Source organism: Nothobranchius furzeri, chromosome 8 (genome assembly GCF_043380555.1).
Source record: "Nothobranchius furzeri strain GRZ-AD chromosome 8, NfurGRZ-RIMD1, whole genome shotgun sequence".
NCBI lineage: Eukaryota > Metazoa > Chordata > Actinopteri > Cyprinodontiformes > Nothobranchiidae > Nothobranchius > Nothobranchius furzeri.
The window spans coordinates 39,077,055-39,095,685 of record NC_091748.1 but is presented as its reverse complement, the minus strand read 5'-3'; the positions used below and the strand labels follow the sequence as shown (position 1 = coordinate 39,095,685).

The 18,631-nt window shown below is 43.1% G+C and overlaps 1 protein-coding gene across 6 annotated transcripts in view; it reads right to left on the bottom strand.

Annotated features, from left to right (window-relative positions):
* Window positions 1-6,524: 6,524 nt before the first annotated feature.
* The window catches only part of nek1 (NIMA-related kinase 1), a 30,305-nt gene continuing 18,198 nt past the window's right edge, over window positions 6,525-18,631 (bottom strand). For all 6 annotated transcript variants that reach the window (XM_054734876.2, XM_054734878.2, XM_054734879.2 and 3 more), the window contains 2 exons: window positions 18,489-18,621; window positions 6,525-6,771 (listed from right to left, as the gene is read on the bottom strand). In XM_054734876.2, the coding sequence (XP_054590851.2) occupies window positions 6,758-6,771; window positions 18,489-18,621 (147 nt within the window). In that variant the 3' untranslated portion in view covers window positions 6,525-6,757. The remainder of the gene's footprint in view (window positions 6,772-18,488; window positions 18,622-18,631) is intronic.

Below are 18,631 nucleotides of genomic sequence, written 5' to 3'. Positions count from 1 at the left end.
TTGAGGACATAAAAAATTGGATGACTCTAAACTTTTTGCTTTTAAATCAAGACAAGACTGAAGTTCTCATCTTTGGACCAGAAATCCAGAAAAGGAAATTGCTTAGCCAATCGCCTGACCTGAATGGCATTACATTATTCTCCGAGAGCAAAGTAAGGAACCTTGGTGTTATCTTTGACCAGGACATGTCATTCAAATCCCAGGTTTCACAAGTTTGTAGGATTTCCTTTTTCCACCTTCGGAATATTGCTAAGATTAGAAGCATACTTTCCAGGAGTGATGCTGAAAAACTAGTTCATGCATTTATTACATCAAGACTGGATTACTGTAATTCATTACTCTCAGGAAGTCCACAGAATGTAGTTAAAAGTTTTCAGCTTGTCCAAAATGCTGCAGCTAGAGTTCTGATGAGAATTAAAAAGAGAGATCATATCTCTCCTGTCTTAGCTTCCCTACATTGGCTACCTGTTAAATTCAGAATAGATTTTAAGATCCTTCTTCTCACATATAAAGCTCTTAATAATCAAGCTCCATCATACATCAGTGATCTGATTGTTCCATACGTTCCTAACCGAGCACTTCGCTCTCAGACTGCAGGTCTACTGGTGGTTCCCAGAATATCTAAACTTAGGATGGGAGGCAGATCTTTTAGTTATCAGGCTCCTCTCCTGTGGAACCAGCTCCCAGCTTTAGTCCGTGAGGCAGACACTTTGTCTACTTTTAAGACTAGGCTTAAAACATTTTTATTTGATAGGGCCTATGGTTAAAATCTGATTTTAGCCTAAATCTGGACAAGTGGGGGAGTACAGGGAGGTGGAGTGTACAGTCGGTAAAGACGGCTCTCCCTTGCCCTGCCTCCAACATGCCTCCATCTAAATAGGATAGATTATCCAGAGTTATCTCTGTAGTTATGCTGCTATAGGCTTAGACTGCTGGAGGATACACTGACCACTTTTCACACTCTACTACTTTCTTCTACAGTCTGCTCTTTAACTGTATTATTTCCTGCTATTTCAGCTGTTAACTTTATTTTCTCTGCAAGTGTTTTTCTCCCCAGAAGAAGCTACAATGATGTTCTGCTGAGCTGTGGTGGTCTCATGGAGGGGGCCATCATCTAGCACACTGCTGCTAACCACTTAAACATTCTCTCCCTCCTGATAATAACTTTTTGCTTTCCTTGACGTTGGACGTGCTACTACTAGTTTATCCGGTTAATTATAGATTCACTAGGATAAATACAATAAAGTTTATGTCTCACCAAATAGAATATTTACTAAGACATCACAATATAACTATAGACACATTACACGCGCGCGCGTGCGTGCGTGCGTGCGTGTGTGTGTGTGTGTGTGTGTGTGTGTGTGTGTGTGTGTGTGTGTGTGTGTGTGTGTCTGTCTGTCTGTCTGTCTGTCTGTCTTCTCGATCCCCAGTGAGTCGTGGAGGATGGCTGCTTATACTGAGCCGGGATCCCCTGGAGGTTTCTTCCTGTTAAAAGGGAGTTTTCCTCTCTACTGTCGCTTTATGCCTGCTTATTATGAGGATTGCTGTATAGTCACTGACACTAGTCAGTGACTTGATGCAATTTGCTGGGTTCCTTATATAGGAAACATTATTTCTGATTGGCTTAATGAACTGGCCTGAATTGGAATTTTTATTATGTGAAGTGCCTTGAGACGACTCTTGTCGTGATTTGGCGCTATATAAATAAACTTGAATTGAATTGAATTGAATTCATGCATGTTTTCTTACTCCAAGCTGTATAGGCTCGAAAGCCTACTACCAATTAAGCATATTTGGTGATGTGCATCTCTGTAATGAGAAGGGGTGTGGTCTAATGACATCAACACCCTATATCAGGTGTGCATAATTATTAGGCAACTTCCTTTCCTTTGGCAAAATGGGTCAAAAGAAGGACTTGACAGGCTCAGAAAAGTCAAAAATAGTGAGATATGTTGCAGAGGGATGCACAGTGTTGGGAACGTTACTTTAAAAAAGTAATTAGTTATAGTTACTGATTACTTTGTCAAAAAAGTAACTCAGTTACTAACTGAGTTACAAGATCATAAAAGTAACTAATTACCAACAAAAGTAACTACTTAGTTACTTTTTTCATTAAAGAATGCAAGAATTACTACAATAGTAAAATATAAATGACTAATGACTGAAGATAATAAAATGTATGTCCAACTGTTTTATATAAACCTGAATAATTTAAACAAATACGCACTTAACAGGAGGAACTACTAATAGGAACATTACACTAATCTAGACTATTAAAAGGTCACTGTGTGATATTTAACAAAAACCCAATCAGCTAAAATTTAAAATTGCAAATAGAAACACCTGTAACGGTTCCCGAGCCTTTAAATGGTCTCTCAGTCTAGTTAAATTACATAAATGAATGTAATTTTGCTCAGTATTCTAATTTTTCCAGCTTCACATAATTGTGTGTTTTTACTAGCATTTCTGTTGCTGCTAATCTAGTAACGGTTAAATAAATAAATAAATAAATAAATAAATATCCTTTAAAATGACACTAGAAGAGGCACAGATCTGATGGAGGACTTACATTTACTAACTTGGGTCAGACCCAACCACAGAAGAGCTGAAGCTGGGTGGTGAACACACACAGGTAGTTCTAATAACACCTGAGCTCCATGATGTCTGAGACTGATGCATCAGCGTTACAGCGGGGCAAAAGACATGATCAGAAACAGGTTACAGCTGGATGATCTAGGAAGGCAGCAGCTCAGGACGTCTGATCGGTGAACAGGTGAGCGGACCTTCGGGACGTCCCGCTGTCACGCTAAGGGCACGGCTGCAGATCCCCCGCAGATTCGCTGCTGCAGCAACAAGTCTGCGGGGGGTCTGCAGCCGTAGATATTCATCACGTCTTCCTCGTTCTTCACGGGCCGTGACGCACTTGGATGAAAACATCTACCTCTTTAGCTCCTTCCTGATCAGCTGATGATGACAGCTTCAACACACCGCGCTGCTTCACGCACGCATTTTCTTATCAGTAACAGAAACGACGTTTTGATAAAAGAAGACGTAATTAATTAGTTTGCAGAAAGAAATATTTTTATTAACGCGGTTATTTTAAACGGAGTTATTCCCGTTGTGTCTACAGAATGCAGTGACTGAGACAGTGAGGGTCTCCGCCCACCCGGCCAATCATCATGGTGTTTGTAAGCGCGTTACCGACACCTCTCTCTCCCTGGCTGCAGCTGAAGTGTGGCGGTCAGAAAGCCTCACACTGCTGCTCAACGTTCGACAAGCACATAGTAACGCACAACCTTCCGTCCCCAGTAACGGTAACGGCGTTGCAACGGCGGGAAAAGTAATTAATTAGATTATTCCGTTACCTATAAAAGAAAGCCGTTAGAAACGCCGTTATACTTAAACGGCGTTACTCCCAACACTGGGGATGCAGCAGTCTTAAAATGGCAAAGCTTCTGAAGCGTGATCATCGAACAATCAAGCGTTTCATTCAAAATAGTCAACAGGGTCGCAAGAAGCGTGTGGACAAACCAAGGCGCAAAATAACTGCCCATGAACTGAGAAAAGTCAAGCGTGCAGCTGCCAAGATGCCACTTGCCACCAGTTAGGCCATATTTCAGAGCTGCAACATCACTGGAGTGCCCAAAAGCACAAGGTTTGCAATACTCAGAGACATGGCCAAGGTAAGTCAGTGCGCCCCAGGGCAGCTGTGGCTACATCGTAGCTCATCCCCACCAGTGTATGAATGTGTGTGTGAATGGATGAATGATATACTGTACTGTAAAGCGCTTTGGAGTCCTTACTCTGAGAGGCGCTATACAAGTGCGGGTCATTTATCATAAGAAAGGCTGAAAGACGACCACCACTGAACAAGACACACGAGCTGAAACGTCAAGACTGGGCCAAGAAATATCTCCAGACTGATGTTTCTAAGGTTTTATGGACTGATGAAATGAGAGTGAGTCTTGATGGGCCAGATGGATGGGCCCGTGGCTGGACTGGTAAAGGGCAGAGAGCTCCAGTCCAACTCAGACGCCAGCAAGGTGGAGGTGGAGTACTGGTTTGGGCTGGTACCATCAAAGATGAGCTTGTGGGGCCTTTTCGGGTTGAGGATGGAGTCGAGCTCAACTCCCAGTCCTACTGCCAGTTTCTGGAAGACACCTTCTTCAAGCAGTGGTACAGGAAGAAGTCTGCATCCTTCAAGAAAAACATGATGTTCATGCAGGACAATGCTCCATCACACGCGTCCAAGTACTCCACAGCGTGGCTGGCAAGAAAGGGTATAAAAGAAGAAAAACTAATGACATGGCCTCCTTGTTCACCTGATCTGAACCCCATTGAGAACCTGTGGTTCATCATCAAATGTGAGATTTACAAGGAGGGAAAACGGTACACCTCTCTGAACCGTGTCTGGGAGGCTGTGGTTGCTGCTGCACGCAATGTTGATGGTGAACAGATCAAAACACTGACAGAGTCCATGGATGGCAGGCTTTTGAGTGTCCTTGCAAAGAAAGGTGGCTATATTGGTCGCTGATTTGTTTTGTATTGTTTTTGAATGTCAGAAATGTATATTTGGGAATGTGGAGATGTTATATTGGTTTCACTGGTAAAAATAAATAATTGAAATGGGTATATATTTGTTTTTTGTTAAGTTGCCAAATAATTATGCACAGTAATGATCACCTGCACACACAGATATCCCCCTAAAATAGCCAAAACTACAAACTAAAAACTACTTCCAAAAACATTCAGCTTTGATATTAATGAGTTGTTTGGGTTCATTGAGAACATGGTTGTTGTTCAATAATAAAATTATTCCTCAAAAATACAACTTGCCTAATAATTCTGCACTCCCTGTATATCCAGTCAGAACCTCTCAACCTCACACACCAACTCAGGCTCCTTCCCCACCAGAGAGGTGACATTCCATGTGCCAAGAGCCAGCTTCTGTAGCCGAGAATCAGACCGCCAAGGTCCCCGCCCTCGACTACCACCCGTCACACACTGCACCCGACCCCTTTGGCCCCTCCCACGAGTGGTGAGCCCATGGGAAGGGGGACCCAAGTTTCCTCTTCGGACTGTGCCCGGCCGAGCTCCATGGATGAAAGCCCGGCCACCAGGCGCTCGCCAACGTGCCCCACCTCCAGGCCTGGCTCCAGAGGGGGGCCCTGGTGACCCACATCCGGGCAAGGGAACACAGTTTATATTTATATAATTCATCATAAGAGGTCTTCACGCTGCTCTTTGTCTGATCCCTCACGTAGGACCTGTTTGCCATGGGTGACCCTACCAGAGGCAGAAAGCCTCAGACAACTTAGCTCCTAGGATCATAGAGACACTCAAACCCCTCCACCACGGTAAGGTGGCAGCCCAGGGAGAGGTGAACCAGTAAATCCTGATCATTCATTCCCAGTGAAACCGTCTCATTATCACTAGATCTGACTTTTGCTGATAAAGGATGCTGTTACTGCTGTCCAAGTCCCTTGTCCAAACCAGAGGCAACACACACCTTTAGTGTTACTAAATCAGACCTCAATCCAGAATAAACAACCACAACTAAAGCCTGCTAGCTGATTAAAAGGTTTAGTGTTTAGCAAAAGTGATAAATATAAAGTGTCCATCCAATTTGTCAGCCCGCAAAATAATAATAATAATAATAATGCATTGAACTTATATAGCGCTTTTCTAGACACCCAAAGACGCTTTCACACACTCTCACATTCACACACTGCCAGTGATGGTAAGCTACTTGTAGCCACAGCCGCCCTGGGGAGGTCTGACAGAGGCGAGGCTGCCATTTGGCGCCGTCGGCCCCTCTGACCACCACTAACACAGGCAAGTTGGCTGAAGTGTCTTGCCCAAAGACACAACAGCAGGATACCCCTGGCGGGAGCTGGAATCGAACCCACGACCCTCCGATCATGAGGCAACCCGCTCTACCACCTGAGCTACTGCTGCCCCATGATCTTTTTAACCCAAACATGACCAGACTACATAAGATCAACAACATTATCTATGAGTTTATGCCAAATAAATAAAAACAAGTCTTCAAAGTTTGTAAAAAAGTGTTTATTAAATGAAAGAATTTAGAATATTTATTGTAAAACCAAAACATAAATTATTAGTATCTAAACCACAATTTTTTCAAATAAAACCTTCAATCTGACCTGGCTGACACACAGTAGCCAGTCCTGCTACAGTACCTTGGTGACAAACAACACGCTCACTCAAACATTCACCTCCAACTGTAAGAAACGTGTAAAATTAAACTGACAGTTCATCTTTTGGTTTGGTGGAATTTCTTGTAAGAAAAGAGGTTCTGCTGGTTTTTGAGTATATTATGGTACATTTGTGACTGAGGGTGACCTGGTTTGAGTTCTGAAGCCGAGCGTGGTCCAAGTGGAGAGCACCTGAGAGGACCAGATCTTAACACCTTCAAATGAAATGCCACTAGCGTTTAACCAAAACCAACAACAAATACAGCTCCTTCAGTGCCATTACATGCTTGTGTTTCATTTACTTACTAATAAACATTTATAGAAGCTTGAAACGAAGTTTGGCTGACAAAACCACAGATCTGATAAAGCACTTCAGAGTAAACACTGGTTAGGGGAGTGGCGAGTGGGAGTGTTCACATCATGCAAGCTTGCCGACACGGTGAAATGTGAGGCTTTAATGCTTCATGCATAGATCCTTCTGCCAACGCTGCGTTGGGGGAAGACATCAGATGGCTGCCAGCGACTCCATCGCAGAAACATCACTCGTTATTGTCTAAAAGAGACGGAACATAAGGAAGATCATTTATTCATGACTGAAATGACTCCAGAACGTTAGAAAGGGAAAAATACAAAAAACAACCATTTAGTGGCATTAGCATAATGGCTAATAGGATGATATTTGGGAGTTTATCTAATGATACGTCTTTGGTCCAGATTGAAAAAAATTCTACCCAAATTTACGTTCCCCAAAACAGAAGCTACAGAGATGTTCCACCAGCAAATCAACGCTTTTATTTGTATTTTTAAATACCCGAGACTATACTTTTTGTTTTGTTAACACTAAAATGGAACAATGATACAGGGCTTAAAAACAGAACCATAATCATAGGTGCTAAAATGCTTGAGTTTCAGGAAACACAGAAGTGCAAACTGGATCTCTTCCTCAGTTTAACTGTATGCATCCAACGCGTCCTCAAGCGGGCTGAGTCACTATGGATTACATGAAAAAAGGTGAAAAGAACTTCTCGTAATTACAAGCTTCAATGACTCCGAAATAATCTCCTCAGAAAAACATGAAGCTCAGAGATATTTTCAATAAGCTACACAGCAGTTCCTTCTGAGCAACTATGAGCATCAACTACATCCAGAGAGAAAATGAACGGACACGAATACGTACAAACTTAGAACATGTGACTGTGGCCGTGTGCAGAACGCAGCTGGAGTTCATGAATAATCGGCGGTCTGCCTGCCGCTCTCTGCTTCTCTGCTCTAAAGAATCCCCGCTACGCTGAGTCCATATAAATAATATAATAAAGGTAGAAACTGGATCTTTTTGTGCTCCTCTGGGTGTGTAAGTTAAGGGCATCAGGGGAGCCGGACAACCTTTAAGGAGAACCAAGTTGCTCTCCTGTAATTTGAACCCAGTATCCGAGTCCGGATCGGGAAGTAAAGCCCGAGTCCCGATCAGTCTGAAACCACGTGATCGGGGCCATCTCTAGTATCTATGCATGGGGGAATAAGAACTCACAAACACCTTTTGAATGAAGATGGTACATTGATGGAAATGTAAATCCAGCAAATGGAGAAATGATCTGAAAATCAGAGGATTGATGGAAAACATGTTTCGCTGGTATTTTGGTAACTGCTGACGTGTTGTACTTGCAGAGTAACCTTAAAGTGAGATGGCACAAGAGAGAAAAACGAGAAAATTATGAATGAACTATCAGGATTATGGTTAGGAGGATACACAGAGCGGTGGAGAGAAAGAAAAACAGAGAGGAGGAAGAGCCTGCCTAAACAATCGCAGCTGTGCTCTGAGTCTGAGCCACCAAGGTCAATTGCGGCCTGAAGGGTATAACTAGAAAATAAGATGAAAATATAATTAAACAGGTTCTCAAATTTGTAATTTACCTATTTGTTTTGCTATTAAGCACAGCTGTTGAGCGCTTTATTGCATTTGAGCCCCTCCGTGTGGACTTCAGGAAGTCCAGTCAACATATTCCATGTTCAGAATGCACGCTGTCCACTGAGGTGGACGTGTAGTAAAATTATTTGCAAATTATTAAATGTTACAAACAATATTTGTTGAAATTTGTTTCATTCACACCCAAAGATGAATAAAATAACTTAAAAAATCATGGTTGAAGATTTCATAATTCATGCATCAAAAGGTTAAGCACTAACCAAATGTTTAATTCCTGGTATTCTGGTGATTAGTATAATTTGAACTACAAACGGTGCCACTTTTAGTGGTTGACAGGGAAAGGGTTTTAGTGAAACCCCCGGTTCGAGAAACTGAGTGTTTATCAGTACTTGGTAGTAGAAAGGGAGCCAAAATAATAGCTAAGTATGTAGGTTTTTAGTTGCAACCCTTGGACTGGGAAATTGACTGTGTGATTTAACAGTAGTTCCAGACCAACAAAACTATGACATTACTTGACTACGACATTTTATCTCCTTAATTTTATTTTTTTAATCTTTGTCTCTGACATTTTAAAATAAGACAAGGGAGTTCTCAGCGAATGACAATCGAGCCCGGGCAACAGCAGATTTGGTGTGCAGCACCTGTTGAAGTCGAAAACTGCATTTTGAGCACTAAAAATATCGATTGTCATGAACTGAATCTCCTGGTGTTTGTCAAATGTAGGAACTTGTTCAGATCTCCGATTAGCGGACATTGTGATCAGAACAAGGGGAGAAACTGTCTGGAAGCCGAATTAAAATGAGACAGCAGATTAAAGCTGTTGTAGGGAATTTTCATTTAAAACGTTTTAATTGTTTTAATTCTTCATGTAATCCCAGATCAGCCATGGGATTCTTAAGCACAAATCAGAAAAGCTTCTAATATAGTTCCTAAAAGATAAAAAAAACAAGAAGGAAGAGTAACTCCGAGTTGTTAATTTAAACTAAAAGTTGGTTATGGATAAGTTAAGGTTTTAATTTAAATATGGGTTTTCACACTTTTAACTTTAGAATGAAGTAGTTGGGCAGTTGATTAGAATTCATCTGTCCTATTTGGGATGTAAACATCGGCCCATGTTTCCTAAATCAACAGAGATTATCGTAAATCCTCTAATATTAGCCTGTATTTAATTAACGGCCGGGTATCGTATTTTGGCCGGTGTTGGTGTCGGCGGAGGTGAATAATGGCCGGTTTTTTATTGTGGCCGGGTGGAATGTGGTAACAAGCAAGTACGGGGGCGGTTGTGACATCGTCTCACTTTTGATTTGCCAGTGATAGACCACGAGGGTAACTTTAACCGTGCGGAGACGAAGAGGAGGCGAAAATTTGATATCAAGTTCAAAGAGAATGTGCTGATTATGCTGCAGAACACTCTGGGGAGCAGTAGCAGAGGTTGTGTGAACTAGTCACTAGTCGATTTCACCGCTCTATAGTGACTTGTTATGCCTGTCATGGACTAGTCGCTGTCACGTGATAATGACCGGCAAGATGCAGTCCTTAGAAAAGACAGCAGCCTGCTGTCAGCAGGTGACAAGCTCCTGTGCGTCGGGAGGCAACGCGCTGTGCCAGAGCGTCGGTACCGACACCCGCCGTAAAACGGACATTTAACCAAATTGTGACGTTTACCCTCTTGCAATTTAACCTTCCCCTCACCCCCATCCTAACCTTAACCAGCTTGCGCATGCAAAGCTCTGATTGATGACGCGCTCCAGACATCTGCGTCCTGAGCACGGTCACAGTAACATTATCACATCAGGTGTCGCCACCTCAAAAACTAATTTAACACGCGATCGTTCATGTTGGCTCATTTCCTTTTATGTTTTCTGTCTTTTATTCTTTTATTTGTGCCTGATGCGTTTTGCTGCTGTGGAGCGGGGCACATCACCTGTTTTGTCCTCCGGTGACGCACCTAACTGGTGCGGCCGGCGAGCACTCCGCTGTTTTAGCGGTCGGTAGGTCTTTTAGAACTGCAGTTCAAAGGTAACTCATAAGGTGAATATATATGAACCCAGGTAGCAGTTTCTCTTTAGGATTGAGAGGAGATGCAGGAAGATAATAAACAGGCAGGACAGAAAAATAGTCAAATAAAAACAAGTTAGTTTTTGTACCTGCTGGTTGCAACAAACAGACACCATTGAAGGTAATCAGAAGTGAGGAACAGAAAATGAAATAATTATTTTAATGTTTAGAGCAGCAGGAACTCCGAGAGGCTGCAGGCGCATCAGGGAGTTTGCGGCCGCTGCGCAGGGGGAGGGGGGAGAGGGCTGAAGCAGGGGGAGCGGGGAGATGGCTGAAGCAGGGGGAGGGGGGAGAGGGCTGAAGCAGAGGGAGGGGGGAGATGGCTGAAGCAGAAACTACCGTTGTTAAAAGAAATGTGTTTAACTTTGAAAATGTGGGCGCAGTTTTAATTGTCAAAAACTCCAGCGAACCATTAGTTCATTTTACTCAAATAGAAATAGAGGCTTGCCTCTAATTCTGGTCCTCCTTCCAATAAAGGCCTGGAGCTTGATGAGCTTGAGTCAAATACAGGCCCGGGCCTCTATTAGAGGATTTACGATACGTTAATGTCGACACAGCTGCTTGGCCTTGCTCACTTTTGAATTAGGAGTAGGGTTGTCAGTAGGGCTGCAACAAACGATTATTTGGATAATCGATGAATCGGATGGGGTCTCGACACGATTAATCGATTAATCGGATTACATGGGGACATTGTTAAAAACTGCTAGGGAAACGTTATTTCTCTCCTTCCTTCACTTTATTAAACACAACATTATTAGAAAACAGTTCAACAGCAGAAAAACAACATGCCATCACCTAAATTGTCTTATAAGGTGTATAGACAGAGACCCTAAGCTTCACCTATCTGTGACCTAAAATGCTTGGTCCACGTTAAACAGCTTAAAGAGCAATTCTCATCCGTTTTGTTTGATCTCATCTGTAGACATTTATTATAACTGGGGATGTCAAACAACTAATTTTTAAATGTAATTAAACATAGGCTGTGAATTAATCAAAATTGATCACTATTTCCAAAAATGACTGAAAAAATAAGTTGTCACACACTCCATGGAAACTTTCAGAGAATCCACAAATAGTGGCTTTCAAATGGTTTTGTTACTTTCTGCAAGTTTAGAAAAGCAGCAGATGAGACAGCATGTCTGATAATTTAGTTTTTCATCTGATAACATTAGAACATGTCAGTAATGCCTGAGGGGCTTTTATAAACACTGTATAACTAACACTCTTGGAGAGGGTATGAATTACACAGAGGCTTCTGGGGAGCCCAGCTATGGGGGTGGGGGGGTGGGGCGGCATTTTGCCTTGGCCCCCAAAATGTCTTGAAACGGCCCTGGGTGTGTGACTGAGTGCTGAAGGTGACCTGAATAGTATCAAATTTATAAATATTACATGTGTGTAACTTATTGTTTTATAGGTTAAAATGTGTAGTGGAGATAAATCTACCTACATTTTACTTTTCAACATTTTGTTTTGTTTTGTTGTTTTTATTGAACTATTTTCCTGTCCTGTCTGTCTCTCATCTTCCTGCATCTCCTCTAAACTCTCCAGAAAAACTGCTGCCTGGATTCTTACTTTTTCACCTCATCAGTTACTTCTGAGCAGATCAAAGGGATATCCTGACCGCAAAGCGCAGAGCGCGTTTTCGATGCTGCGTGAGGTGAAATCACCGCAGCACAGGTGATGAGCTCCACAGTAGCAGAGCGCTGCAGGCACAAATAAGACAGAAAATAGAGAACATGTGCAGACATGAACGATCGTGTGCTAATTATAGTTTTTTGGTTGCGCCACTTTGAGAATGGACCGTGCGCTGGACGCAGCAGCCTGGATCGCTGCGCAACATTGCGCTGTGCCGCTCTCTGCTCAAAAGAGTCCAAAAATGATATAATATAGAAAACTTTTTTCCGGTTCCCCTGGATGTGTAGGATTTACAGCTCCCCCATAATTCGATCCCTGCTCCTGGATGAAAAGCCGGACATTTTCATCAATACAAGAACCCGCAGTCCGGACGCGCCGGACAGAGTGAAAAGTGGACATGTCCGGGGAAAACGGAACCTACGGTCACCATAGTCCTCATAAAGCGGGAAATTATAGATACAGTATTTTGCTCGTGCCCTGGGCCCTTTAGAGTTCGTGGGCCCTGGGCAATTGCCCAGTTAATCCGGCCTTGGGCGGAACCGGTTCGCAGCATCGCGAGTCCCCCCGCCCATCTAATAAGTGTCGCGCTCATGACTTTAGACTCTTTTTTACGAGCTTAGGGCATGTCTAGCCTGTGTAATAATCCGGGACTTGGATGAATCACTTTTGAAAAGTTTTTAATTTACCCGGACACAGAGTTCTCTCCTTCCTCGCTGATGATCCCGACATGCTTGCGTTTAAGACGCTGCATCATCCCGTGCCATGCTAAGTCTGACCTAAACGTTGCAGGTAACGAATGTCTTCGCCTGATTTAACTGAAAATGCTCCCAAACTTAAAAAGCTTTTACTTTTTTGACTCTCGCTGCTTCTGCCATGTTCCTCTTCCAAACAACTGCCGGCTCTCCCTCGCGCTGATCTGTCTGCGCGCAACGGCGGGCGGGAAGGGGGGGCGCTTTTGGAAGAGTTGTGCGACACAACGAATCGATGACGCAATTCGTTGCCAACGCTTTTAGTAATCGATTTTCATCGAATTTATCGATTCGTTGTTGCAGCCCTAGTTGTCAGTGTGAAAATTTAACCTCACGGTTATTGTGAACAAAATGATCACGGTTTTCGGTATTATCGCAGTATTTTTTAAAATGTGATACATTTTTAGACAACTAAATAAACCCTGTATGTCAGGAAATATTGTCCTCAGTTTGTGTCTAAATTTAGCCTAAAATGTGTTATTTTATAATTATGTTGTTTATTTGTTTACATTTTCCCCTTTAGTCTTTAAAATACCAATATTTGTCCATAACTTCTTATTTTATGTCTGTTTGATGTCATCATTTTAAAAATATTAGACCAGATGATACTCAGTACTCAAGTAGCCTTGTAATCAGATACTTTTTTACCCTTACTTGAGTAATAAACCCTATACCAGGAAAATATTGTCCTCGGTTTGTGTCCTTCCAGTGAGCTTTGCAGATGTGGGAAAATGTCATCAGGCAGTAATCATTGATAAATTCATAATTATTCTCGGAGAGAGACCAACTCTTATCTGCCCCTGGGAGCCCCGTAATGCATAGCGTCATTTCAACATGGCGGTGTCAGCGACACGGTTTATATGCAGGTAGCGGCGCTGCGGCTGCTTTATATAGCGACTCGTTGCATTCTCCCTCAACCCAAATCCTCGGATCACGCATTTTAGCTAAAGCGCTAACGTTAGCTTGCCTTGCGTTGACTGTAGAGTTGTGGGTGATGGTCACGCAGATGTGTCATGAGATTTGAAGCGTTGCTGCCTTTCACAGACACTTTTTCTGCACGTGCTGCAAACAGGATAGCCGTCTTCTATCAGCTGTCCCTCGGCATTCTTCAAATATCCAAAAAATGCCCGTACTTCCCACTTTGTCTTCTTTGAGGGATAATAAATGTCCTGAGTGCTGCCGTCTCCTCCTTTGGCCGTTATTTCAACTTTAGCTTCAAGAAAGTTTTGGTTGTAAACAACAAAGTGCGCATGTGTCGCCGGCAACTTCAGCAGATGATACGGTGGCTGGTAAGGGTCACCGCGCCTACACCGCAGCCACGGTAAACCACCGAGATAATATTATTTTTTTTAAAACAAGACGGTTTACCGCTACACCGGTTACCATGACAACCCTAACTGAAATATAAAGTTATGTCGTTTCTGACTGAAACACTTAATATTGGGAATTTTTAAACCAATTTTGTGCGGTCCAATTTTGACATCGGGTTGGCGCGATGCTTGCCAGTATCGGTCCCTTTTTTATTTATGTTTTGTTTCTGGTGAGCCCCGAGTTGCCTCATGCCTCAAGAGAAGGGAAGGCTGATAACGATTTCCTCACATTATTACACTGCCTGGATGGAATTCCCTTAAATATTAGATGATAAGTGGCTACGCAGTGGTGCAGTGGTTAGAGCTGTTGCCTTGCAGCAAGAAGGTCCTGGGTTCGCTTCCCAGCCTGGGATCTTTCTGCACAGAGTTAGCATGTTCTCCCTGTGCATGCGTGGGTTCTCTCCAGGTACTCCGGCCTCCTCCCACAGTCCAAAAACATGACTGTTAGGTTGATTGGTCTGTCTAAATTGTCCTTAGGTGTATGTGTGTGTGTGTGCGTGCATAATTTCTTGTCCTGTGTCTCTGTGTTGCCCTGCGATGGACTGGCACTCTGTCCAGGGTGTACCCCGCTTGATTGCCCATTGACCGCTGGAGATAGGCACCAGCTCTCCCCGCGACCCTACGTGGACTAGCGGGTTCAGAAAATGGATGGATGGATGGATTAGATGATAAGGATTGTTGCTGAAAACAATTCACAATCAACAGTGATCTCCCAGAATTTTCTTGTGCTTTTTCGCCACAGGTCATGAAACCAGGAAATTGGGTTTTGATGAAGGTGCTGAAGCGAAACAGATGGGGCAGCCAGAGGTCCATTCGAAGTACTACTCATCACTCCCACTGCTGTGAATGTTGCTGAGAGGCCATCTTGGATTCATCTATCCTACTGCAAGCTTACCAGCCAACCGCTTTAGCGCGGAAACAAAGTCCGGCTAAACAGGGGTGGGCCACCACTAGAGTGCCGTCTCTCAAACCGGTGAAGATAAGATCAAGATAAAGATAAGATAAAGATCTGCATCAAGCTTGCTGGGTTCACCACATTGCTGATGTTGGTGGTCGCACTCATGGCCCTGCACTTGGGCCGCCTCTCAGCACCTGATGGAACAACTGGGACTGCACCATTTGAGGGGGTACTAGAACTGGAACCGAAACGACGGATTGGGGCTCCTCCCTGACCGCACACCTACATGACAACGTAACCTGCATCCACCTCGGCTGAAGACCCCCTGGACGCAACTACAACAGGACACAGCGAAGAAGAGACACTGGGAAAGGATCAACTACCTCAAGCACCTGCACCCAAATCCCCAGACTGGTTTCACGGTCAAGGACCTGTAGGACCTTTCGGGGACAAGATCAGCTCCCTGACAATTGGACAACCGCCTCGACACGCCACGGAAGGACCCTGAAGTCGTCCTATTGAGAAATTGAACTTTGCGCTTCATGTTCCGAACTACGTTATTACGCTCCAGACCTGGACTTCAAGGTACTCATCAACGTAAGACTGAAACTATCCTGACCAACGGAAGAGGACTCCAACTTCCCAACCTATTCTCCAATGGGGACTCTCAGTCCACGGACAAGCCCTTTGATGAAGAACGCCTGGTTTGCCTCAGCTCTGCCATAGTTAGAGCTGCATAAATTAATATTACACCTTCATTTTTCCTCCTTCACAGAAAGACTCGTCTGCACCATGGAGCTTTAAACTAAATTCACCTGATGTTTCAATACACTGTACTGATGTTTTCTGTGTATTATATGGTTTTGCTAACCCTTCCCAATCTCTTTACAGGAACTGCCATAAGATTGTAGGATTGTGCATCACAGTAAATTCATTTCAATATGTATGAATTGGCTTTTCTAAAGGTTATAATTGTGTTGATTTAGCTGATTCCATTCTCTGTGAACTGCTGTAAGATATTAGAGTCAGTTGTGTTTGCCTTATCATGTTTATTACCTTCTTTGTTCTTATTACCGTAATTTCCAGACTATAGAGCGCACTTCAATATAAGCCGCACCAACAACAAAAAAAAAAAAAAGGTTTTCTACACACACACACACACACACACACACACACACACACACACACACACACACACACACACACACACACACACACACACACACACACACACACACACACACACACACACACACACACACACACACACACACACACACACACACACACACACACACTCAAAGACAAGCCGCGGTGCAGCAGCCACATGCAGGTCTCCGGCGCACAGCGCATGTACGGCCATAACCTAAGATAATTAGACAGAAAGACGCTACACGGAGGTTTTTCACTGTTGTTTTAATTCAACAAAACAAATTTTAAACACGGGTGAGCACTGATAGCATTCATATTTCTGGATGTTATAAAATAAAAACAGCACTGACACGTTATTACCGGTAATTTGCATGTTTAGAAGAAAAGAACAGCGCCGACACAGCATTAATAAGCCCTGGATGATTAGAAAATAAAACTGCACACAAAACATGCCTGGTTAGTAAATAAAACACACTTGCCTACCAGAAGAAGTCATTCGCTCTCATCTTCCTCCTGCGCACTAAAGCCATTAAAGTCCTCTTCTTCAGTGTCGGAGTTGAACAGCCTCAGAAGAGCTTCGTCACTACCTTTTCTGTGGCGATGTCAGCGTCGCTGTCCGTGTTGCTGTCATCATCCCGGGTGAAGCTGGCTTGAATGAGTTCTTCCCGCTGCGGTCTCCAGCGCCGAACCGTGGATTCATTCATGCCAAGCTTACGTGCGGCAGCGCTGTTTCCCTCCTTCACTGCCAGATCGACGGCCTTCAACTTAAATGCGGCATCATATGAACTCATGCGTGTAGTTACCATGATGAGGGGGTATGGATTTGAAAAAACTTCTTCGTGGTGCCGGCTGCTTGCATGTGCTAAATTAAAATGAGCACTTTCTTCCATTTCCCCTTTTGACTTCCACCTGTTTCACTTTCTGCTAAAGCGCCCCCTGGTGGCAGGTGAAGGAAAACCTTCGGTCAAGCCGCACCTCATTATAAGCCGCATGGTTCAAAGCGTGGGAAAAAAGTAGCGGCTTATAGTCCGGAAAATACGGTATTTTGCTGATTTTTGTACTACACTTTGTATGGAATGATTCTTTGGACGACGTATCAGGATTGAGATTACGATCCGCAATAGACAAATTATTGCACCACCTCATACTGTGTTCTCACTTCGTGTTAATTCTGAACCTTTCATGTCTAATCGTAGTGTTTATTACTTAACTTATTATTTTTCTTGTTTTGATGCTCATCATTTTTGTCTTGAGTTACTTGATTTGTACCCTACTGGCCCTTGTGACTACTGAGATGATCACCTTTCCTGGTTTTAGCCCTTTTCTATTACTTGATTTGAGATGGATGTGGCTTTCATAGATAATGGTGACAAGTTATGGAAGTGGATAATATTCCTTATTATTTTACTTATTTTTATTTTCCTTATTTGGTCTTGTTTTGTTTTGTTGCTTCCTTTTGTTTGGTTATCCTATTCGGATAAACAGGAGGGAATGTTATGGAAAAATGTATGTTTATTAATTCTTGATCATGGACTCAATCAACTGAATGTAAATGTATTGCTCTATGCCTCTTTGATCATGCTCACTCACACACACACACACACACACACACACACACACACACACACACACACACACACACACACACACACACACACACACACACACACACACACACACACACACACACACACACACACACACACACACACAATCTCCCTATAATTAAACTGTGTGAACAGATGTTCGGGGCATTTTGCCTCGTGCATCATGCCACAGTTATAACGGTTTAACTTGTCTGCTCATTGTCTCCTTCTCTCTTCACTATAGGAAATGGGTTATTGATAAACATATTGATAAAATCCATGACACCAAATCAACCTTTTCTCCAGAATATTTAGGCAAAATTGCTCTTTTTCTCACCACATTAGCATCCATTTTCTCTACCGCTGTCATTGAAAGCCCTAACCTATAAGATTGTCCTTTCATTTCACATCTGGGGCTTGATAATTAGTGACACAGTAGACAGCTTATGGTCTCCAAGAAGCTACTAGAAAATTTCATCCAAATGTCAGAATATAGTCACTTCTGCATGTGTCGGATCCTGAGTCCTCCAGGGAGACATGTGACATCGTTTTCTTTAAACATAGCAAAAATAGAAATCACAAGAGTTGTCAAATAAAGACGTTCAGTGAGAAGATGGATCTGAAAGCTGCTCCAATCCTGAGGGAAACATCTATTTCTGGAGTGGCCACAGCCAAGTAACAGAATTAGAACCGAGTGCAGAGTAGAGGGTGTGCTTCACATCTACTCAGTCTCTTGACAACTTGGTGCAGTGATGTGAGAAAACTGGACGGGATGTGAGAGAGACTAGGCTCAACACCATCTGAGCTCTGACAAAGGAAATAATAAATTCAAGCCAAGGGGGGATGAGACTACTATTGGTGCTTTGGTGAATGTCAGTGGAAACACAGAAGCACCAACCTTCCTGGTATGCACCATCTGCCATCACTAGGTGGAGGATGTTGGGGTATAGATGCTGGTGCTCCGTTCCCAGAATGTTCGAAACCAAACTTGAGCCTAGCTCGATACTCTCATCTTCATCTTCATGGATAGCCTAGAAAACA